The 24313-nt window shown below is 45.8% G+C and overlaps 1 protein-coding gene across 1 annotated transcript; it reads right to left on the reverse strand.

Annotated features, from left to right (window-relative positions):
* Positions 1-690: 690 nt before the first annotated feature.
* LOC118791408 (glutamine--fructose-6-phosphate aminotransferase [isomerizing] 2-like) lies at positions 691-21132 on the reverse strand. The gene is made up of 19 exons (XM_036548758.1): positions 21051-21132; positions 18753-18860; positions 17320-17427; positions 16786-16911; positions 14760-14818; positions 13833-13967; positions 11813-11874; positions 10749-10828; positions 8395-8512; positions 7532-7695; positions 6408-6503; positions 5932-6029; positions 5416-5536; positions 4689-4846; positions 4145-4259; positions 2927-3054; positions 2514-2681; positions 1834-1995; positions 691-849 (listed from the first exon to the last, which is right to left on the reverse strand). Exons 1-19 carry the CDS (start codon positions 21055-21057, stop codon positions 805-807), a joined length of 2058 nt encoding a protein of 685 aa, XP_036404651.1. The 5' UTR covers positions 21058-21132; the 3' UTR covers positions 691-804.
* Positions 21133-24313: the final 3181 nt, after the last annotated feature.

Genomic DNA, 24313 nt, shown 5'->3' on the forward strand with positions numbered 1-24313 from the left:
GATTGTACAGTACAGAGTGTCACCAAACCCAAAACCAGGGATCCCATACTGAACCTTACTTGGGGTGCAGTACAGGGTTAGAAAATACAAAAAAAAAAAAAGATCTTTCACATGCCTGATTTTGACGATGTCTTGTGTTTGCAAAAAACAAGAAGTCCTTTCTCAATATCAACGAATAAAATCTCTCTCTCTCTCTTTCTCTCGCTCTCTCTCGCTCTCTCTCTCTGCAATGCTCACTAGTGTTTTGGAGGCCTACTGCGGGCAGAAGAGCTATCGTTCCTCATGGTTTTTCTGACACTCCCAACTCCCAGTTGGGGTTTCCCAACACTTGAACGCTTTGGTTCGCCTCGTAGCACATATTGCACAATAGTAAACACTTCAATCTAAGAAGTAAACACTGTTTTTACACCGTCCCTCTGGCTCTGTAAAGTGAGGGATGTCGATTACAGTATTTAGTGTAAGGCACAATGTGGTGATTGCAGCTGCATAGTTATAAAGTTGTCTTCATTTGGGAGAATGGGAGACAATGCACTGATTGGACTAACCTTTTGAGATGTACAACATAAAAAAAAAACACTGAAGTCCAAGGCACTGCTTCAATAGTGTGGAGACAGGACTTCACAGTTCCATACTTTACAGATGCATAAGTTATTATATGCACCCCCCCCCCCCCACTACACACACACACACACACACACACACACACACACACACACATATACACACACACACACACACACAATTGCACTACGACATGCAGACTTCCTTCTTGCCTTCCACATTCTGCCAGTCATTGCCAGGAGTTCACTCTACAGTCACAGATTTGGCGAGATTCCTGGGGCAGTCAACCTGAAAGTCAGGGGAAACAGTGTTAGGCAAGTCCGCATTTCCACTCAATGAGCAACAATAAAAAAAAACTGCAAGAGAAAAATATGCGAAATGCGTGAAGCCTTTTGGCTGTTGCTATCATGCTCACGAGACACAAAAGGAAAAGGCAGTGCTGTTCTCCCTTGCTAGCCGTTTATCAGCCATGACGGCATTCTGGTTACAACCATGCTCTGGAGTGAGATAAGGTGCGCAAAAGACAAGAGAAATCCACCCATTCAATCAATGCCTACTTGGTATTTCCTATTATACAAGGAGCAAGTGCATTACAACAGTGCTTCCTCTGCAGTTAGGGCCAGTCACTACATTTCAGTTGTCCGCATGGTTGTCACCAGACTAGCTGCACACGGCCAGCCTGGCTCATGTCTGATAAGGAGGGCTAAGCTGCTGAGGACAAAGCACATCTGAAGTGGGGAAGAGAAAGGATGCAGAGCCACAGACTGCTCAGAACCTGCCAATCCCAATTCAAAATGTAAACAGAATAAGCTACAGCTCAACATTCAGCCTGCAATATATTGTTGGAGCCATTCATTACTTCACATTACATTACATTACATTATTCTCATTTAGAAGACGCTCTTATCCAGAACAAGTTACAAAGGTTACAGTTTGTGTATTATCCACTTTATACAGATGGACTGAGGCAATTCTGGATTATGTCCCTTGCCCACGGGTGTAGCAGCAGAGGGGGAAGGCAAATCGAACCAGAAACCTTTTGGTTACAAGCCTTGCTCCTTTCCACTGCTATACCGCCACACTACAGCTAGTGTTGTTCAGGCTATCTGTGTGTGTTTTTTTCAGCAGAGGCGCAAGCGTGGACCGCAGAGAGAAGCGGAGCGGAGGCTGGACCTCACAGGTGAGGGACAGGAGAGAGGGAGGGACAGGGGGCTGGTGATGTCACACAGACAGGGACAGCGGGGAGAGGCGGGAGCGAGCGAGGCGACCCACGTCGTATCCTCGCAGCACGGCCAGGTGGAAGGACATCAGCTGCAGGGGGATGACGCTGAGAATGCCCTGGAGGCAGTCCACCGTCTGCGGCAGCTCGATGGTCTTGTACGCGTTCTTGGCGATCTCCGGGTCATTCTGGCAGCAAAGGATGATGGGCCGGCCCTGATGCCAAGGGAGAGAACGCAAGCATGTGACGCCAGTAAGCATGCGGTCTCCTGCTCTTCCTACTGCATTCTGGGAAAGAAGCTCAAGGACTGACATCACATCAGGATGTAGGACCTACTGCTGAAGAGAAAAACAGCAAGGACTTAACCTACGAACGTGACCTCATGTCCAGGCCTCTCACCATTAATCCACATGAGTACATGTACATGCATGTGTCTGTGACCATGTGTGCATGCATGTGTCTGTGACCGTGTGTGCATGCATGTGTGAGTGTGCGTGTATATGTGTATGCCTGCGCCCATGCGTGCATGTGTGCATGCATGTGTGCATGCATGTGTGAGTGTGCGTGTGTGTGTGTGTGTGTGTGCGCATGTGTATGTGTACGCCTGCGCCCATGCGTGCATGTGTGTGTGTGTGTGTGTGTGCGCGTGCGCGCATGCGTGCGTGTGTGTGTATGCGTGTGTGTGTATGCGAGTGTGTGTATGCGAGTGTGTGTATGCGAGTGTGTGTCTCACCTGTCTGGCAGTGACCTGCTGCAGTGCATTGTGACACTTGGTGTAGCAGGCATCCCTCATGATGACCATAATGACCGGCATCTGCTTGTCAATCAAGGCCAGCGGGCCGTGCTTCAGCTCCCCCGCCAGGATGCCCTCAGAATGCATGTACGTGATCTCCTTGATTTTCTGCAGAGGAGATCAACCAACGACATGCCTATCAATACAGACAGGCTTCAAGAGACAGGCTGATAGCTCTGAGTAAACTGTCGTTCAGAGGACAAATACAGTTTCACAAAACACATGAACAGGACGCTGGAGAGACAGACTGATACACAGATCAGTTAGAGGCCAAAGCAATCTGTAAAGCTTTGAGCAGATTACACTTTCAAGAACTGTGTGTGACCTTGTGGAGAGAGAAGCGTGAAACTCACCAGCGCCCCCTCCAGGCAGGTGGCGTAGTTGAAGCCACGCCCCATCACTAAGAGTGACCGCTGCTGGTAGAGCTCATCTGCAATGCTCTTGATCTTCTCATCCAGGGCCAGAACCTCCTTTATGAGCTCTGAGGATCAGGACACACATGCAGTATTAAAATGCATGAAGAGGATGGGAAGTTAAAAACATGGCTGACAGCAATGCTACACTTCCACGGCCCACAGTCAGCTTTAGTGACCACAACTGGCCGGTTCAGCCCTCATCAAAATGTTGTGTCATGTTCGTTTTTCACCATCTTTTTGGTAAAAAAGTTAAATGTCCCTCTCACATGCAAATTCTGGTCTTCGATTTGCTCAGTAATTGCTACCAGAAAAACAACAGTCATTTTTTATGTGTGGAGGGGAATTTATATAAAATTCCATATTGTATATTGTGGTCCTGATGATAGCCCAGTGAATGGAATCCACAAGCATTCATTTAGTCCATCGCTTGTATTGTAAATAATCTTATTATCTAAATCTGCTCTCTTGGATTTCATAAAACTATTATGTTTTAAGGTTGTGGTTACACAATGACCAGCAAAATGCAAAAATGAATGAAGCAAAAGATGTGGCTCAAATGTAAACTGTAGCAGGTGGACTGAATGATCTGCATTAACACAAATGAGAGGAATGAGATGTTGTTGGCAGACAGGGCTGGCAGTACAAAGAGGTAATGAATGCGGTTCAGGCTGGACTGGGAGTGTCCTTGTACTCTTACCTCTGTAAAGCCTGATAAAGACATATTATGTAAAGATTACATTAAATTATTGTTGTTTAGCAGACGCTCTTAACCAGAGCAAATTATATTGGCTAAAATTTTATCCATTTATACAGCTGGATATTTTCTGAGCCAACTGTGGGTTAGGTACCTTGCTCAAGGGTACAGCAGCAGTGCCCCAGTGGGGAATCAAACCAGGAACCTTCCCATTACAAGCCTTGCTCCTTACCACTATGCTACACTGCATTCTTTATAGGGTTAAAGCTTTGTGCAGCTGCCCAGATACTTAGGCTACAATGGGTGCTTGTCTGTTGCAAAGCTCATCCGGCATCTTCTCAGCAACATTTCCCTGCCTCAGAAATAAGACAGCACGGACGCTGTGAAGGCGACAGCACAGAGGCACAGGAGGATTATGGGAGACGTTGGGGGTCAGGGTGGACGGAGGGGGAAGGTCTCACCTGGCAGTACCCTGAGTCCGTTAATGATCTCCATTCTCCTCTTCTGCAGAGAGAGCCGATCCTCACTCATCATCAGACCAAACATGATGAGGGCCACAAACTGGCTGGTGTAGGCCTGGGAAACACACACACGCACGCGCACACGCACGTGCACACGCACACGCACAAGCACAAGCACACGCACAAGCACACGCACAAGCACACGCACAAGCACACGCACAAGCACACGCACAAGCACACGCACAAGCACAAGCACACAGACACACACACACACGGGTACAGTGATGAATCTATCTTTTATGACCTCTCTTGTTATGCCACAGAAGTCAAAAGAAACAGCAAAATGCCGTGAGGAGGAAGAGTCTGCACTGTGAAACCCTGTGTTGAGTGACGCCGTGCTGTGAAACCCCGTGTTGAGTGACGCTGTGCCGTGCAGTGCTGTGTTGAGTGACGCTGTGCTGTGAAACCCCGTGTTGAGTGACGCCGTGCCGTGCAGTGCCGTGCAGCATGGGGCTGTGCTGTCCTGTGCTGTGCAGGTCCGTACCTTGGTGCTGGCCACGCCGATCTCAGGCCCCGCGTTAATGTGGACCCCGCAGTCGGTTTCGCGGGAGATGGAGCTGCCCACGGTGTTGGTCACGCCCACGGTCAGCGCGCCTCGTTCCTTACAGTAACGCAGTGCCATCAGGGTGTCGGCGGTCTCCCCTGGAGGGAGGGAGAGGGGGTTCCCATCAGCCATGTACCCGTCCCTGCCACGTCACTGCCACTCCCACCCCGCTTACAACAGTCCCGCTGGCTTTATGGAGACTCCTTCAGAGCTGTATGCTTCTGTACACTACTTTCCTCTGTATACATAAATATTTTACATATACATTTACATTTATTCATTTGGCAGACACTTTTATCCAAAACAACTTACAAGTGAGACAGAGTGCCACACAAGCAAAAAGCACCTAAAAAGTCAACAATATTAGGAGTGCGGCCTGGTAAGGTACAAGCTAGATGGTAGAGATAAAAGTTCATGAAACCATAGCTTAATTTTTTTTTTATAAGGAAAACAAAGTTTACAATATAAGAAATTGATTTAGGTGGTAGTGCGTCAGGTGTTTGATAACTCAATTGTTTATTTGTTAATTGAATCTCTGCTAAACACAATTAAAGCATTGGCTAGCACAACATAAGCAAGAATTCAATGGCCAAAGCCATCCAATAAGAGGGAAGGTTACCAGGCAGGTGACTGTGGCCTATGCCTGTCATTCACTCTCCCTCCATACCTGATTGGCTGATGAAAAAGCAGACATCATCCCTGAAGACAGGCGTGTTGCGGTCCAGGAAGTCGCTGGCCAGCTCCACCATGACCGGCAGCTCGGTCAGCTCCTCGAGGATTTGCCGGGTCTGAGAGCGACAGGGAAGATTTTTGATGATTCATCATCATCATTTTCCTCATCATTACTAGCATCATCATAACCACTGCTAATGCTACTGTTCTTCCACTGTGATTTCCCATTCTTCACAGTCCGTCTTCCATGCTCATATTTTAAGTGCTTATGAGATTTGTTGTTTAATCACACTGCAATGGTGTGGTCCCGACCCTTCGAATTTTTCAGATTCATATTCAGATTCATTCAAGTGTTGTGGTCACAGGAAATAAAATAAAATAAGATGATATTAACAATAAAAAAATGATTTTGAGTCCTTGATTTTGAGCTAAAAGTTAAGGAGGAAGCAGTGCCTCAACTCCATTCCCTCTCCTCACTCATCCCACACTCTGCCCCCTGTGGGCCACTCACCGCCACTGCGGCGTGAAAGCTCGTCCCGCAGCCAATCATGATGAGCCGCCGGCAGCGCTTGATCTCCTTCAGGTGGTCCTTCAGCCCGCCCAGGACAACTGGGGGCAGACAGAAATACGAGACGGATGTAAACGTGCAGCTCAAACGGTGATTCTATTCAAACGTCCCTGCATCGCTGCTGAATGGCTTGAGGATGAGACAAAAGAGCGTTAAAAGGAGGGGGACAGGCCATTCAGATAATCTTGGCCCATCTTTTTCCTTGCTCCTGTAATTAAAATGACAACTGTTTTACACGGCCTGGAAGATGGTATGTGTGCAGAAGGCGCTCCTAATACAGACATGTGCATAAACTTTCCATGGCACACCCAGCATTAAAACTCACTTATTTACTTTACACTTTATTAGCATTAAGGGCACGGAAGGTGAGGTGGAACAGGATGTCAGCTGACAGGGGTGTGGTGGGCGGGGGGTGGTACCTGTGCTGGTTTCAAAGCAGATCCTGCCCCTCATGGTGTTGAAGACGGACTCTGGCTGCTCGAAGATCTCCTTCTGCATGAAGGCCTTGAAGTTCCCTGCAGCACAAGGCGTAGGGTTTGCAGCGTCATGTCATGAACGCACACGGGTCAGGCAAGCACAGATCTCATCCATCAATCAGACAGGCCACGTCACTGCAGAAGTGGCTCCCAAATATTTTTTGTGTACCTCAAATCTAAATATGAGAGTGTTCTGAGTATCTCAACCATTACAGGTTATTGCAAAACTGGTCTGACTATCTGATAACAGTGAATGTTCCATGGACTTGTTTTTATTGTACAGTGCTTACACACCACTGCTCTTTTAGGAACACAGGTGTAGCCACGCAAAGCAGGGGGAGAGTTAGGGGGCAGGGATTTCCTCAGGCTAACGGACAGACAGGCAGCACTGAGGGAAACCACAGTCAGACCCCAAGTTAGGTCATGAGCCCACCCACGCTTCCTTCCAGAGACAGGTACTATTTTCATACTTCAATCTGTGCTTCGCTGATTCTGCTCATTTAGTTATATCAACAAAAGCGCCTTCAGCATGCAAATGTGGAAAATGGCTTACATATACAAATATACCCTGAATATGTTGGTACTGTACATACACATTTATAAAAATAGCTGTGGTACTCAAAAGTATTCAAATCAATATGATGCAAATGGTTAGCAAATTATTTCGACCATACCACCTCACACACACTAAAATGGCCCAATAATACTATCCAATATTTCCTCTGTTCCTTCATGTGATACGGCCCCATGTTTTCACATTTTAGCATGTAAAAAAGATGTGGTATTTCAAAGGAGTTGCTATAAAGTGGCAGTGAACACACGTGATTCATCACAGATACAGCAAAAGCGCGGTAACGACCTATTTCTACACTGTGCATCTGCTTATCCGCAGCAAAAGAAAGAGTGAAATACACAGCTGTTCCACTACAGAACCTAGCAGTATTCTAATAAGGCCTGTGAGTAAAAAGAAAGCGAAAAACAGCTCTTCAATCTCTTCTTAAGTAATCTGTGATCAGCATCTGGCCGGATGGTGCCGTTGCCGTGGTGACACCCCCCTGCCCTCTGACCTTTCATGATCTGCTGGAGCTCCATCTGCAGCGTCTGGATGGCCCGCACGGGGTCCTCTCCCGCCAGCCGGCTGATGCGGTGCAGCGACAGCTTGCCCTCTGCCACCGCCGCGATGTCATCGTCCTCCAGGTAGATCACCTTGTTGGTGTGCTCAATGATGGCGCTGCAAGACAGGAGGAAGGCGGAGCCGTGAGGGCGCACCAATAAAATCGTCAATCAAATCTCCCCCGCCCCGCCCCGCCCCGACTACAGTTAGCTACGCAAGCAGAGAGCAGAATGCAGGCTGATGAAACTACAATCAGTTTCCAAATGATTCGCTTGGATTGAGCAAGGAGCTGCAGAGATGAACAGTGGACAGCCAAAGTGGACTGGCTGATTTCTTGAGAATGTGCTGTTCAATCGCAGTCTAGCAAACTGACCAATCAGCTCACTGTGTGTTTGGGTGTGATGTCAGCTGACGTTTATGACTGCATAGCCACAAGCTATGAGAAAATGCCACAAAAATGGTAATCAACATACTAGGGCTAAAAGAGAACAAATTGTCTCCATTACAGGACGCTGCCTGCCCCTAATACTATATTGTATGGTAATATTTTGGCCAGCAGATGGCACTATAGTGACCACTGTAATGTTAATGTAGTTTTATGTGCCTTAATCACTTTTTCCATGTCTGTTTTTCAAGTCATTTGATTACACAGAAAATCATGGTTCATGTTATTCTACACCATTTGTGCTTATTATTTTTTGATGTGCTTTTAAGAAAAGTCTCTGAAATCCCCTTGAGTCTGCAGTCTGCATTCTGAGGTATAATGACATCATACCCTTTTCCCCACCCCCCTCTCTACCCCGTCCAGGTGCTCACCTGGCGTCAGAGGCAAAGTAGTACTCCACAGCCTTTCCGTCCCCCACAGAGTGCAGGGCTGTGGTGCTGTCTGACCTATTCCGGCTGTTCTTCTCCTGCACACCCTCTTTGAAGTGACCTAAGGGACAGACAGCCGTCAATCACGGCACATGGACACACCCAAAAGGGCGGGGCTTCCCGCTCATTTGTGCATTTTTTTCCAATAATCATGATTATAAGGGTATGGCTAACACATCTTTTGCCACTAGAACAAACAAGCCTTTGTATACAATTTGTAAACAATCTACGTTCAAGGAAAATGGAGTATGAATTCAGCTTGGCAGTTCAGTCTTAAACAACTAGGACAGCCAAAGACCAGAAGACCAAATTTTATGGTAGAAGGAGATAAGGTCACTGTATTTGTGCTGTCTCTGTGTACTTCAGTCTCCAGTCGCTTGCGGGGCAGACTCAACATTTTCAGTCCGTCTGGGCCGGTTCTGCACACCACAAGGCCAGCACTGCCTCCTCCTCCCCACCCCTGCCCTCCCCACCCACTCCACCCCCAGCCTTGGACTTTACACCAGGTTTATATCGGTCAGATAAACTGCTCGGGGAGGAACGGACAGTAAACCTTAAACAAACAGGTAACACGCGGACGAGTCCGCAGAGACGGCTACGGTACACTCCCTGGGAGAGGGTGGGCGTGGCGAGAATCTGCTCCATGTCTCATTTCTGCACCCTGTGTGACACCGTTTTCACATATCACACAAAGTGTGCCCCGAGCCGTGAGACTTTCATTACACACCCGTGAAGCGGGGTCCCGCCCAAAGCCAAGGGCGTCACACAGATGTGCTAAAAGCAAACCCAAAGAAGGGTCAACGGGCACCATGGCAACCAGGTCTGATATAAGAGGCTTGCTTGACAGTTTGGGCTCATCCCAGGTTTCTGAGATTTCGGAAGAAGGTACCAACACAGCAATTACTGCAATTAATCACGGCATTCATTATGAATTAATAACGGAAATTGGCAGGTTCCTGACCAAAAATGCTTAAATCATGCCAAACATAAATCACAAGAAATTTGCTGATTTTGTCAGCAAGAATTATTTTGTCATTTTTCACAAAGATTTATAAAAATCAGATGTGCGATTGAGATACTGTTTCTCTAATGTGACTTAATTGGTCGAGGCCTTGATCAGCTTCTGAGAGGTGCATGATTCTTGATGGTTATGGTGCTGACGATCCACGTGTCAGGAATAGTGTTACTTGGTAACCTCTTCACAAAACATTTGCAATGCTTCCCTACAAGCAATCCTGGACCCAATCATTGCTACTGTTGGAGATACCTTATCACCCTGGTTCCATATTAGAATCCAGAACCAGATTTTTCTATCTTCAAATTCAGTTCAACCTCCTCAGGCAACTTGTCTGCTAACATGTTCAGAGAAATTTCAGTGGCTCTTAGAGATATAATAAAAAGCCTAAGGCTTTGTTTAAAAAATGTACATTCAATGAACAAAGTTTTATTCTCTTGACAGTGCACTGACTGTGCTTTTTGCACCTTGCGGTTTTTTTTCTTTTTAAAACACTGTAGTCTAGCAGTCCAGTATTTTGATGCACTGTAATCTATCAATACAGGTTATTAACTACACTGTAATCTACCAATCCAGGTTTTTAATGCACTGTAATCTAGCAGTCCAGGGTTTTTAAAGCACTGTAAACAGCTTTAGATTTAATGGCGTTTTATATAGTGGCTTTGGCTGTAAAAATGGCTGAATTTGTGAAGAGATCACGGATTCGGAGAATCAAGAAGCGATTGGGCGGGGGTGTGGGGCAAAGGGGGATCAAGCCACACCCCGAGATCAGAGGAATCGACCTGACCCCCCACCTGGTGACACGGCCTCACCCTGACTCTCAGGGGCGGCGGGGGGAATGGGGGCGGTGGGGGCCTGGTCACGCAGGACAGAGTAGAACGGGGCTAGGGGGAACACACAAGGTTAGTCTACACTCAGCTCTCAGCTGAGACTCAGGCATTGGTTAGACAATCACATGAACACAGTTTGAACAGAGTTTGTCTGTTACTTTCCTGACAGAGCCATTAGTGCAGCTACAGTGCATGTGCATACTGAAACGTGTGCGCATGTGTTATGTGTGTCTGTGTGCGTGTGTGTCTGTGTCTGTGTGCATGTGTGTGTGTGTGTGTGTGTGTGCGCAGTGTGTGTGTGTGTGCGCGTGTGCGCACGTGTGTGTGCGTGTGTATGTGAGTGTGTGTGTCTGTGTCGTGTGTGTGTGTGTGTGTGTGTGTGTGTTTGTGTGTATGTGTGTGTGTGTGTGTGTGTGTGTGTGTGTGTGTGTGGAGAGACAGGCAGGACTCACCGCAGTTGTACTGGATGGGAATGTGCTCTGTGGACAGCTCATACTTGCTCCGCACACCGATGAGCAGAGGACTGCCTCTCCTGGGGAAGAGAGATGGGGAGAAACTTGACTTGAAGCTCTTCATTTAACAGCTGTCGTGTTAATACACAACATATGGACAACAGAGTGAACAAAACTAAAGGCATTAACACACAAAAAGATGACAGCGACATGATAATTCTACATAGCCATTAACACGAACACCACAACAAAAATATATTTTGTCACACATTGCCACATTGGTTAAAAGCTTCCAAAACATCTTGTTAAACTTATTCAGATATGCTGGTGGTGAGAGAGAAACAGACAGGGATTCTTTAACTTCAAGAGAGAGACAACTAACAATTCACAAACCGAGAATAGTCAGTGCATACTTTTGGTCTACAGTGTCACAGCAGCCCTTCTGAAATGTAAAAGGGAGCACAGAGAGTCCACAAAAACCACTGCAGAAATCTACCAAAAATCCCCACAGAATGTGGTGGAGAGGCTAGTTCTCTGGGCCTGAGGGACAGGGGTTGAAAAGGCTTAAGAGACACTATGGTGCCACACTTTGGCAAAGTGCTCTGTGGCACCACACAGCTCCAGTAACGGCCTGCCTGTTTCATTGGCTAATAAAATGTGGCCGTCCAATGTGGTTGCTGTTTTGGCAAAGGGTGTCTGCTCAGCAAAACGAAAGAGTTTCAGTGCCAAGCGTTTATAACCAGCCTTTTAAGGGCCAATGGGAGGGCTAAAGTCTCTCTGTGAGGTGCACTTCCTTACTCCTGACACTTACTGCATTCACTCTTTGCATAAAAGGTCCAATTAGTTTTGAGCTCCAACAAAATGTTTCTTGGAAAGGACCACTGCAAAAAAAAAAGATCACTATTCAGAGGACAACTACAGAGAGTCCTGTACCCCGTCCCAGAACTCCCCTGTCTCTCTGAGGTTATCTGACGGTAAAAAAAACCTAGTTAGATTAGAAGGTTAGAAGGTTAGAAAGAGGAAGAGAGGAGGGAGAGACACAGAGAGACAGATGCTATACCGACCTGGTGGCAACGGCTTCTCCCGGGAAATGGATGCTTTTGAAAACCAGCGCAAAAGCCCCCTCCTACAAGAAAAAAAAAAAAAAAACAGAATGGGTTACACCTCTAAATGAAAAAACAATGTCCAATGTGAAAGCTGAACAAGAGAATGAAATAGAGAGAGACGCTGACGTTTAAAAAAAAAAAAGCAGCTAAGTCTGAACTCAATGACCCTGTGTACAGTGCCCCCCTGGGCCCCCGATGTGTTGCCCGGATGCCAGGTTGAGTAGGGGAGTGCATAGGGAATTGTAGGGGGGGGGGGGCAGGGGGTCCTTCTGAGAGTGGAGAAGGGGAATAAGACTCCTATTGTACGAGCCTCACTCTACCCAAACAGACAGTGTTCTCGCCCGGGACAGCGGAGGAAGGGGAGGGGTTTTAACCCAGCTGTGTCTGTTTTCCATTAGCCCAGCTGGTAACAAGCTGCTCCAGCTTCCCTTCCCTTTACGCAGGGTCCAGCTGTTTTTCCTTCGGTCTTTCATACTTGCGATAAGGGAGAGGAGAGCGTGACGCAGCCGGACGCAGAGGGCGCCCGGAACTGACAAAAACGCGGAAACGTAACGCGGGTTTCGCTGCCGCTCTGCCTCCGAGGACCAGGGGCATAGATGTTGGGGTGGTTGCCAAGGCGACAGTTTTTGAATTACATAATGCGTTTGAAAGGGTGGAAAATTACGTCACGCCGGACAGGGTCCGGGGGAGGGTCTCTGAGGACACCTGTGGGACCCTGCAGTACTGGGTGGCCCGCGGTCTGTGACGCAGGGGTGTCACGTGACCTGCCAGGGGACCAGCGGACATCCTACATCCTTTACAGTGTGACACTCACTTGTGCTTGAGTGATCCCAACAAACTGCACATTAGACTGTCTGTTTTCTAGCCTTAGGAAAACGTTCAAGATTACGTAGACTAAATATGACGATTCCCCCAATTAATTTTGAAAAATCTTGAGAGAATGACCCTCCTCCTTTTTTCTCATAAATGAAAAAAAACAGCGTTATGGTTGCATTAGTTAACATGAACTAGTGTATTATTTATCAATCACACCTTTACCCATGACTAACTAATGTGTGATGGCAGTTTGTTCAGCATTAACTGGCAGTGCTTCATCATCCTCTTTGTCCACACATCTTTACGCCTAATTAATGTCTAATTCATGTGATTGTCAAATAACGTTCCTGACAGCTTCTCATGCATTATTATGGTTTAAAGCATTAACCTAGTTTTGGAACATTTGGCATCAAGTACACAGTATTCACATATCTATTTACTAAGCCTGCATCTATGCCTTGTAAATATACCAATTCATCTTTTATTCATAATGATTAATACTCGAGTTAATGTTAACTAATGTAACCTTAATATAAAGTGTTATACCCAATAAAGAAAAACGGCTGAGATACATTAAGAGGTTTCACACTTTCACTTAAAGTTTTAAAAACACTTGCATACCTAGTTACCATTCACAAGGCTAAGACAGTGTCTATATGAAACCACACAACACTGCGTCTTTCGGTGAACACCAGGCTGACTGATGTTTTAGTCAGCTTGGTCATTTCTGCAAGATTCAGTGTTGTGCATGGTCTCTTTGCCCCTCTACTCAACCTATAGAGAGACTCAGGCCATTGAGGTATGGCTGTATCCTGCTTTCCAACTGTTAGTCAGAGTAAACAAACCCTCCCAAGAGCCTTTTCCACCCAACGTCCAACACTCACTGAAACGTGAGCGCAAAAGCCAGAGACAGAGAGCTGGTTCTTCCATTTGCCTATTCTGTAACATGCGCTTGTCATGAACTGGTGCCAAATTCATCGTGACATTTGGTTGAACCGGGTGTGAAACAAGGAAACGGGCAGAAACTCTTCAACCACAACAGACAAACTCTCACAGCCAAGTTGAGATTTTTCTGCAGGTATGCTTTACATTTACATTTATTCATTCGGCATGATTTCCCAGAAGCCCACGCTGCAGGGCCATGTCCCCTCCTGCCACTCACCAGCTGCTGAATCACGCGTTCCACCAGCGTTGAGAAGGACACGTCCTCTCTCTCGCGGTTGTCGTACACGTACTTGATGAGCTTGGGGATGACCTCCGTGTCCGTTTCGGACTCAAACTCGTACCCTTTTAAGGTCTGGGGAGGGGATAAAGTCCATCATTAGAGGCACAGCACTTCAGCACCGCAAAAGCCCTTTTCAACACAGAGAACTCTGAGTGGTTATGTGAGGAAACAGAATCTGCTCCTTTTGAAAGACTGGCCCACACTTGGCCATCTGCTCTGTCTGCATGCTTGGCACAACCTTAGCTGACAAAGACCAAATAGCTGAAGCGTCACTGATCACAGGTAAAATCAAATTACCTGGGAGCACAGTAACAATGTGGGTACTCTTTTCTGATATTCAAACACTTTGTAATTTTGATTTTTCAGAAAACACCTGACTTCCTTCAAGCTCCAACCAGATTTGCAAGTTAAGTATCGACTGCTTGGTAAGCTGTAGATAACTGTTTCAGAGCACAAGGTGCCCTTTCAAAATAAATTGGTGACAGTACCATTTAATTCAGGACTGCTACAAATGCTATCACATTCACATGGTTCACAGGTGAAACAAATTGATGAACTCATACTGCAAAGTAAACATCCTGTTTCCTGGTCCTATTCATAGATAGACACATTCCTGGAGGACCTGTACTGTCACAACAGAGAGAGTTGCCTTACAAATATAACAGGAATCTCTGCTTCTGGTAGGAGACATGCATGAATATATACACACACACACACACACACACACACACACACACACACACACACACACACACAAATCTTCAAAAGAGGATCATAGTTATGGGTTACTATGTTAACAGTTGGGTGCGTCACCTTACTGACTTATTGTGTGGTAATGTTGATACTTCTACATGATCCTCTTACCAGGTACTTCTTCAGCTCCTTGTAGTTAGTGATGATGCCATTGTGGATCACAACAAATTCTGAAGAGAGAATAAAGGTCAAACAGATCATTTTACGTGAATCGAGCAGCACCTCGGCAAACAGCATTCCTCTCGGGCACCTTTTCATCTGGAACTGGGACACGTATCAAACAATGTCCTACACTGCACAAGCCACGACCCACCTGTGCTGCAAAAGATCTCATTAAATTCACCTATTAAGAAACACTTTACCCCTCCAGAGACATTTTGAACGTTAGCCTTATCATGTTTAAATAATTGAGTCTTTCACAACGCTATTAATATTCACATTGTTAGTGTGCCACCCTAACATGCACATCTCACATGCCGACGCTACCAGAGCTATAAATTTCCTTGTAATACCAGTTTCATTGCATTCTGCTTATGCAGGCCATTGTTACACTTGCAAGGTACCTGTCATAACACATTAGACTTGGCTGGTTCACTCCAGCTGAATTAGTTGTCATGCTCCACAGATTCTCAGATCTGTATAGTATGTAACCTGGGTAAATAGCACAATGGAATGAACCATCCAAGTTGTTTAAGATCATAGAGTCTGTGCAGCATTTTTGTAGTATGACGGCTTAAATTTTTGTCACTCTCCCATGAATGAACCCAAACGGAAATAAAATATAGTAATACAGGAAGGCATATACTGTTCAGCTCAAGAATATATGTTGAAATGCAAATACATTTAAAATATATTAATGCAAACCATTAATGTTGTAATATGCCAAAATGGCACTAATTTACATATGTTTACATATAGCATATGTTCAATACAGCTAAAAAATAATCAGCTTGTCTAAAATATATTGTCAGTATATTATTTTTTTGAATGGGCAGTTCAGTAGGAGTAGGTCAGGTTGTCGTATATATTGCAGAGCTGAAGAGTACTTTCAATCAAATGTAAGTGCATTTTCTCAGCAGACACTAACACGATTCTGATCTCCTATAAGAACAGAGGAGAGGAAAGCCTTTTTTCTGTTCCTGCAGACATAAAATCAAATATGACTTTGACCCCTTTCCTATTTTTTCCTCTTTTATGCTTGTTTCCCTGGATGGAAACAGAGGTGCAGCGAGGGGAGCGATCTACGAGGGTGAATGAATAACTTGTGAACTTCAGTCACCTGTCGCAAAGAGCCAACAGTTACCATGGTGATTTGGCATGTCTCTCACTTCATAGCATGGAGCTCTGATGTTGTGAGTTATGAGAATACTCCACAGAAGAGTTGCCCATGTCACTGATCCTGGAGGAAGCTGATTTTACATGTGCATTTTTGGGGTGACCTAGCATAAGGTTTTTCTTCAATAGAATAACCAAGGAGAAGTATATGGATAGATGCACCACCTGTGATCACTACTAAAATGGTGTGTGCTTGGTATGTCCAACTGACTTCCCCTGGGCTTAGACTTCTGGTTTAATTATTCTGGGGAGCTTTAACAACATGTTAAAGCTCCTACTGACATAAAAATGTAAATAATCAATTTTTGTAGAAATACCCTCGGTAGTGGTTTTGTTTTGTTTTCAGGTCCAGCTACATGAGAATCGTGAATGGAAGCGCAAGAGACAAGCGTGTTCACAAGGCTGAATGAATCTCATATTACGTATGTAGGGACAACACTTTGCATAAATCCCTGATAATAGCACATTTACATTTATTCATTTGGCAGACGCTTTTATCCAAAGCGATTTACATAGGTTATAGTTCTTTACAATGTTATCCATTTACACAGCCGGATATTTACTGAGGCAACTGTGGGTTAAGTACCTTGCCCAAGGGTACAGCAGCAGTGTCCCAGCGGGGATCGAACCGGCAACCTTTCGGTTACGAGTCCTGCTCCTTAACCACTGTGCTACACTGCCGCCCCAGCACAGCGCTCATACCTGCCTGTGTGAGACAGCGCACTGTGCTGAGGCGGGCCATGATGCAGGCTGCCGCACTGAGCTGCTACACTGCGCTCACAGGAGCGAGAGCGGCCGTTACCGTTGTTCTTGTCCGAGCGGTGGGGGTGACTGTTGACGGCGCTGGGCTCCCCGTGCGTCGCCCAGCGGGTGTGAGCGAGGCCGAAGTGGGTCTCAAAGGCCTTATCCAGGTCCAAAGCGTCCTTCTCTAACCAAACAAAATCAAGGAGCCGATTAACGAACTGCCCGAGGTCCAACCTGTGTCTACAGTCTGAGTAATGTCTGGGGACTAGGGAGCAAGCAACAATGTGGGATCTGGAGAGTGCTTATCCAAAAGTGTTCCTGTACCAGGATGATTCTGTAAGAGGTACAAAGGAACGGGGAGCTAGAGGCGAGAAAAGGAAGGGCTGAAAGGGTTAACCCGACAGAACAGAGAGTGTGACGTTGAGAAGAGGTGAGATATAGGGAATGCAACAGAATGAGAGGAGGGAAAGACAAGAGTTTAAAACGTGGACTTTTTTCTTCTTAGAGTTCTTATAGCTGACATTATAAGCTTATGCATCTTGTGCCTTCGCAGTGGTAAAAGCTGTAAAGACAAGGCAGTGTGCTGACTTACTGTAGAGCTCCTCATCAAGGGCCTTCACTTTTCCCCTCTTCTTGATAAGACAGATGTTGTTATTGTTGTCGTCCTTCACGTCTTCCTTTGGCCCGTCCACTGCGATGCCTGAAAAAAAAAAAAAAACATTGCTGAATCTGAAGTATACTAGGAACAGGTTCAGATTTAATTAACTGGTTGCGAAAAACATGTGGGCAGAATGTGAGGTGACAGCTAAAGCACTGGACTCTTAACCAGCGGGTGGGTGGTTTGAATTCCAGGTGAGATACTCCTGTTGTACCCTTGGGTGAGGTAGGCCTACTTAATCTGCATTTCTTCAATTAGTATTCACCTGAAAAAAAATAGAGGCATATACAAAAACATAACCCAAGGGTCTCTGACGTCACTACCTGTTTTTTTCTGACTGACCTTCCCATCATTATAATACTCAAATTCTCTTCTTATGTTCTTCAAAACTACACAAGTTTCTGTGAGCAAGAGAGGTGGCTAAGCAAATTAAAAACAACACTGACAGGACAAGTAAAAAACCAATACAGTCACCCAAGGCAAATATTAACTTTTAAATAACTCTCTGCTAAAGGTAAAGGTAGGAAGCGGGTAAGAATTATACATGAAAATAAGTACTTTAACAAAAAAAAAAAAAATCCAACTGAATTCATGAGACAAAAACACATAAGCTCAGTTCCTTCCGCCTGTTTTAATGTAGAGCGTATGGCCGTCGTATAACCATAATGTACATGCTCTGCTTAAACTAACTCACCGGCCACCTCCAGGCCTCTCTACAGACACAGAGTTAAGAGTGCTTCACTGGGGCTCTCAGAGTAGCTGTACATCCTGTTGGGCAGGATGAACAAACAAGAGAGACGTGAGGGTGTGTGGATGTGTGCCTGTGTGTGTTTAACAGGGCCGGCTGGCCTCGCTGGAGGGACGCCAGAGAAACAGAAAGAGCCACACAGGCGCTGACACGCAGGAGCCGGGCTGCCAGGGGGGCAGGGGGACCCTGCCGCAGCATGGCAGAGCGGCAGCAGCTATCGGCCCGATTCAGAGAAGCGGTTACTGAGCTCTGCGCCAGGGTGAGTCACAGGGAGCCACACACCTGTGTTTACCTGCAGGTGCACGCCCACCTGATCGCAATTCTCCGCGCTCAAACGTGAAGCCGGGCTTCCATTTCAAAAAAGCTTACCTACCTCCAAATCACACTTGCAGAGCTTCTCAACATCAATTTTTTTTAATGAGGAAAGGTAAAACACTTCCAGATTTTTCCCCCAGTATTGGCCTTCGACACTTTCTCAAACACATCGCCCTATGCCGATGGCATCTGATGTTTAAAGTGACCCGATCAGATGATCTGTTTCGTTCATTGCATGCTGGAGTGAAATGCGGGTTTCACCCGTTAAATCACATTCTCCGTGATTGACTGAACTGGGTCTTACCCGCTGAATCATATCCTCTGTACTCCAACCGCTGCAGTCCCTTCACCAGTGTCTCGAATATCTCCTTCCTTGTCCTCGGCACTCGGTAATTCAGGTAGGCAAAAATCCCTGCAGGGAATGCGGAAAGAGATCACCTTTTATTTTCATTTTTTTTTTTCAACACACCTCTTCACTGGCTCTGTTCCAGATAAAAGGATGGCTAGAAAAAATTTTCCCACCCCACCTATATTAAAAAGGTTCTGGGTTTTGGTTTGCTGTGAATTTCTGTTTACATCGATGTCCACGTGCTAGTGGCATCAAGTTCCACTTCAGTGTCTTCAAACCACTGGTTTGACGTTTCACTTAAATGGCTTCGTTTTGAGTGCGGTGAAGCAAACCGCAAAAACGGCCGTCCTGAGCTTACATGATGTGGCACCGTTTGTGTATGATGTTCAGATCTCTGAGAGGCCTCGAGTAGGGACTATTCACAGGGAAATTCTGCCGTTCAGAGAGGTTCAGAAAGGAACTGACGACACGCTCAGTAGCTCCAGATGTTGATTTTTCTCCATCTGGCAGGATCTGGAGCAGTTCTCGCTACAACCCTGTCTTCTACAGTATTCAAAACAGCTCAGCGAGGTAATGAAAAGTACTCAGCCTATTCAGGATAAATTACAGTATTGTCAACTGTCAAGATAAATACACTTTATCTCAATACACGTTTTACAGTGCACATTGTGATAACAGGTACTTATATGTTTGTTTTCACCTTTTTCTATAAAACTAAACACAGTCTCATTCGGATTCGTCTGAAGAATTGATCGCTATATCATTGATCGTGCCTTGAAATAAAATTGAGATTAATTCTGTAGCGAAAAAAAAAAAAATCACAAGCCCGTTAAATTACCAGCTCGATGTGTACACCAAACCGCAGTAACAGTGAACATATTGTTCAGTCAATTAAATCGGCTTCAGTGTGTGCAGGACGTTTGACAGAGGTCTGCTACTGTAGTTTAGCCAGAACTGTTGGGGCATCATCCCGTCGGCGCTGTTTTGAGAGCCCGGAGTTCCGTGACTTCGGAAAGTTCCAGGCCAGCGTGAGAGGACAGGCTGCAGCTCAGCACAGATGACCATTGAGAGGAGGGACAGAGTGCGCAGTGTTCGGCAAGGTAAACTTCTCCCTACCGCCAAAACCGAGCCGCCAGCACAGCGGCCAGCTGCGCCGTGCGCTGCCAAGAAAGGGGTTCCGTTTGCATCGTGGAGCGAGCGAACGTATTTTCTTGCTTTGTAACTTTAACGTGGACACGTCTCCAAGCTGATTTCTTACAGGTTAAACTCGCTACCTTGCATAGGAGAACAGAATCCCACGGGACACATGCGCCCTCCCATCGAACGCATAACACTCGCACACATACCAATCAAAAGTATGCACGTTCAGCATCTACCCCTTGCAAACTCTATTCTTAACGGCGATAAAATAATTGTTGCATTCGAGCATGTCGTGTTTTAATCGTCTGTAGGTGGCTCATACAGAGAAGACAGCAATAGTTGCTCAATTCCAATTAACGTTATATAGTCACTCCAAGTTGAGATAACGTGAAGCTTGTAGTTTTTTCTATGGCAGGGATTATGCGATAAATACAAGTTTTGCCATGTATTCACTTTGATCGAGATGTTTAATAGAAGTCTTTAGGTTAATATATTACGTTCACTGCTCCAGTTCAGTCGCATCGTTTGAGGGTCGGTGAAAGATGTTATAGGACACCTGGGAGCCGAGTGCGCAGAACCTACGCTAACTTGACACGTAGCTTGATGTAGACACTGTCTTAGTGCCTACAAGCACCCTGTCCTCCTAACTTCTTAGATACCTCTGTAACATTACACGTAGACAGAAATCGTGTTAATTGGCTATATTTATAGTAATACTGAGTGATGTAATAGCTCAACAGCAAAATTTGAGAGAGAAGCTCATCAGAGAGAACCTTAAAACAACTGCACCAGAACTAGCTAGCTACCCAGCTAACGTTAGCTGTAGCCTGAATGATCAAAAGTCATTATCATCTCTAAATGTGTAGCAAACACCAGGTTAGTAAAAGGTAAACACACTTCTTTTCGAGTGTAAGACAAAAATCATTAAACAACATCCGAGAACAAAGATAACAAGAAATACCAGTCAGTCTCATTAAATTGACAACTCTACTTATCTAGAGTCTACCTAACTGTAGTGGCTTGGATTAAGCTAGCTAGTACGCTCGTGTGTCGAGTGACAAGACCCATCAAACGTAGCAAGGTAAAGATCAAGTACATTTGTTCATGTCTTACCACACATTGTTCAGGCTGTTGTGAAATTGCAGATTGTACCGGATCGCAAGTAAACGTTTCCTTGTTGATGTCCTCTCTGAATTCCGACTGAAACTTGAACATTGTTGCTCCCACGACTTACTTTAAAGCACGTTCCAGAAAGCAACCGCCCCACCCCCGTCCCCAAGGCAACCCTCGAACCACCCTCTCTGTATTACTGTACAACTCGGCATATAAAAATGCATTTGCTCCAGCTTCCGTGAACTTCCGTGAAATTAGCCTCAAACAACTGACAACCTGCATTGCAGGAATACCAAATGCAAAACTGCCACAAATAGCAGTCATAATGTTTTTTAATCCTTGAATTGCCTTGCGCAAGGGGACAACTTGCGCACTGCAAGTTTCATTAACACGCTTAAGTTCTAGAAGAAATTGCATAGTAGTTCAATGTATGAATCTCGGAGGGAGCCTCCAATATGTGGAAAGCACAAGTATTCTCAGGCGTAAAACCCATGTAAATTATCATGACATTAAACATGAGGCAATGGATAATGGATTATCAGAATTTACAGGAACTGCAGACAACCTTTTACAGTAATGGAAGGAAACATAACCCCATTGATAACGAATTGTAAAGTAGTAACCAAGCAAGCATTGCATAAAAAAATTTAAAACCGTTTATGATGAAAACACATATGGTGTTACATTTGGATGCTTTAAATCTAACTCTAGCCATTAATGAGTGATTTCTTAGTACAGATAAATTTAAACTTATATACTGTATCACGACAGCTCATATTTATGTTTACACACTTACAGAATACTAATCTCGCCTTTGACATCAGGGGAAGCAGCAGATCTGTTGGATTTACTGGTTGCCTGCTTTGTTTGATGTGGTTGTAATAACATGAGTGACATTGCAATGGTGACCATAAAAAGGAAACCACTCTTTGGATAAGCACATCCAGGAAATCATGTTAGCGTTACCCCTTCCTCATACATGCAATTTCGTTGTGCTTGCACAATGACAATAAAGTTCTCTCTCTCTCTCTCTCTCCTACATACAGTAGATTAACCCTTGCTGGCTTGGATAACTATGTCTGTGCACATGCTAGGTATTTTCGTCCTGAGAGTTCACACAGATGCAACTTGCGCTGCTCTTAGATGGTCATTTTCATAGTGGCGCAGTCTCGCTGAGCCTCTGTGCTTCTTCTCTTATCAGTCTTCTCACTCTCCTCCCATCTCTGGGGGGGGGTTGGGGAAAGTAGGGTTTGGTGGCCCGTTGCCCCCGGGTGCTCTAGGCACGAAACCTGAGTCCCGTGTTTACTCTGGGTCCACTGTAAACATGTGCGGTAACACCAGGCACCCAGCTCGGTGGGGCTCTGAAGAAGTCAAGCTTCCCCTCTCCTTGGGGGTCTGAGGCTCAGAGGGGGATTTTTGGGGGAGCAGTGGGGGGAGGAAGGGTTTATCTCACTTGTGGGGCTGCTGTTGGGGGTTGGAGTTAGTCACATGCATGGGGGAGTAATTTGAGTGGTGGTCACGGCATTATTGGGTTAGTAACCAAGGTAAGGGCTGTTGTGACTGTGTGGAAGGCCAATGGACATTGTACAGTAGCACCACAGTCTTCATACTTACTGCAACATCTGCCCATTTCTAGCCTCTTAGCCACAAATCAAGATCATGCTCCAAATCTACACACAGGCACAGCATTGCTAACAGTGACACACTGTGTCTGCTACTTCTGAGTCCAGAACTCCGCATTTACGGTGGCAGTATTATATTTACAGTAGCAGTACAACAGCAGTATCCTTCTTCAGTTGAAACCATGACAAGACAGCAGAAATTGATCGCGCACAAGAACAACGTGGGCTCGGCCACAGGAAGTGTTAATGATTTACCAGGAACACTGAAGGGGAAGGCTCTTTGCAGCCTTCATCCAAGATATGTATGATCTTGAGTATTGCCAGTACAAGGCGTATTACAGTAAATGATGAGGGTTCACTTCTGGTGGAGCATCCTTTGGCTGTGTAATTTCCTGGGTTATCATAGAGCAGAATTCTGTAAAGGAACTTTACCCATGTCAGACCCTTATGTGTCTGTCCCGTCCTAACATGTGACATGAAAGATGACACCGTCCCCTTTTGTCCATTCTTCCACTGCAGAAGGCCAAATCCATTTTGTGCCCCAGGTTTGGCACAGCTTGGCAAGGCGAATCACCGCTGCTGATGTTGCTGAGTTCACGCTGGGATGATAGCAAGTCTGGCCAAGTCACAAGCCCGCATTAGCTACGCGGGATTCAGACCAGAGAGCAGTAATTCAAATCAGGTTGAATTGCAGGTGGGTGGACTGGCAGCCACTCAATCCTGTCTCTTGTCAAAACTGCTTTGGCCCTTCCTTGTGGCCTTTTTTCCCTCCCACATTGCATTAGAACGAGCCATCAGGTGCATAGTGGGTAATCGCTAAGAGAAGAAAGACAGCATTGTCAGGATAAATCTGTTCATTCCTTTTAAAACCTTTACAGTGCAGTCCAAGATAATCCCAGCCCAGATCGTCCTTGTGGTGCTTTCACATTCGTCTCTCGGAGGTTTGCGTGCGTGTGTGTGCACGTCTGCGTCTGTGTGTGTGTGTAAGCTTGTGCCAGCATGTATACATGCTTGTGTGTGTGCATGCCTGTGTGTGTGCGCGTGTGTATTTGAATGCATCTGTGTGTATGGGTCTGTGTGCGCATATGTGTGTGTGTGTGCATGCATCTGTGTGTATGGGCCTGTGCACGCATATCTGTGTGTGTGTGTGTGTGTGTGTGTATGCATCTGTGTGTATGGGCCTGTGCACGCATATCTGTGTGTGTGTGTGTGTGTATGTGCGTGCATCTGTGTGTATGGGCCTGTGCACGCATATCTGTGTGTGTGTGTGTGTGTGTGTGTCTGTGTGCCTGCGTGCCTGTGCCTCTGTGAGAAGTGACACCTCGTGCTCTCTCCTTTCCCCCGGATTATCAGAGCATCTAAATGGTGCCTGACTACAACCCAATTTCTCCTTGATCCTATCACTTCTACCCAAGAGATCAAAGGTTCCCAGAGGACCGCGCTTATATGAAGCGATGGGCAACAGTGCCAGTGGGGGGCGGGTGAGAGGAAAGACATTCGGAAACGTACCACAGCGTTTTGCCAGGTCATCATTATGCCCTTCTTCCAAGACTCACTGCGTGACTTTCAGTAGAGGGGGATTTGTGCATTAGTGAGGCATTAACTTGAACTCTGGTCACACTTTACAGTCCCTCGTACACA

Source organism: Megalops cyprinoides, chromosome 16, assembly GCF_013368585.1.
Source record: "Megalops cyprinoides isolate fMegCyp1 chromosome 16, fMegCyp1.pri, whole genome shotgun sequence".
In the NCBI taxonomy this organism is placed as follows: Eukaryota; Metazoa; Chordata; class Actinopteri; order Elopiformes; family Megalopidae; genus Megalops; species Megalops cyprinoides.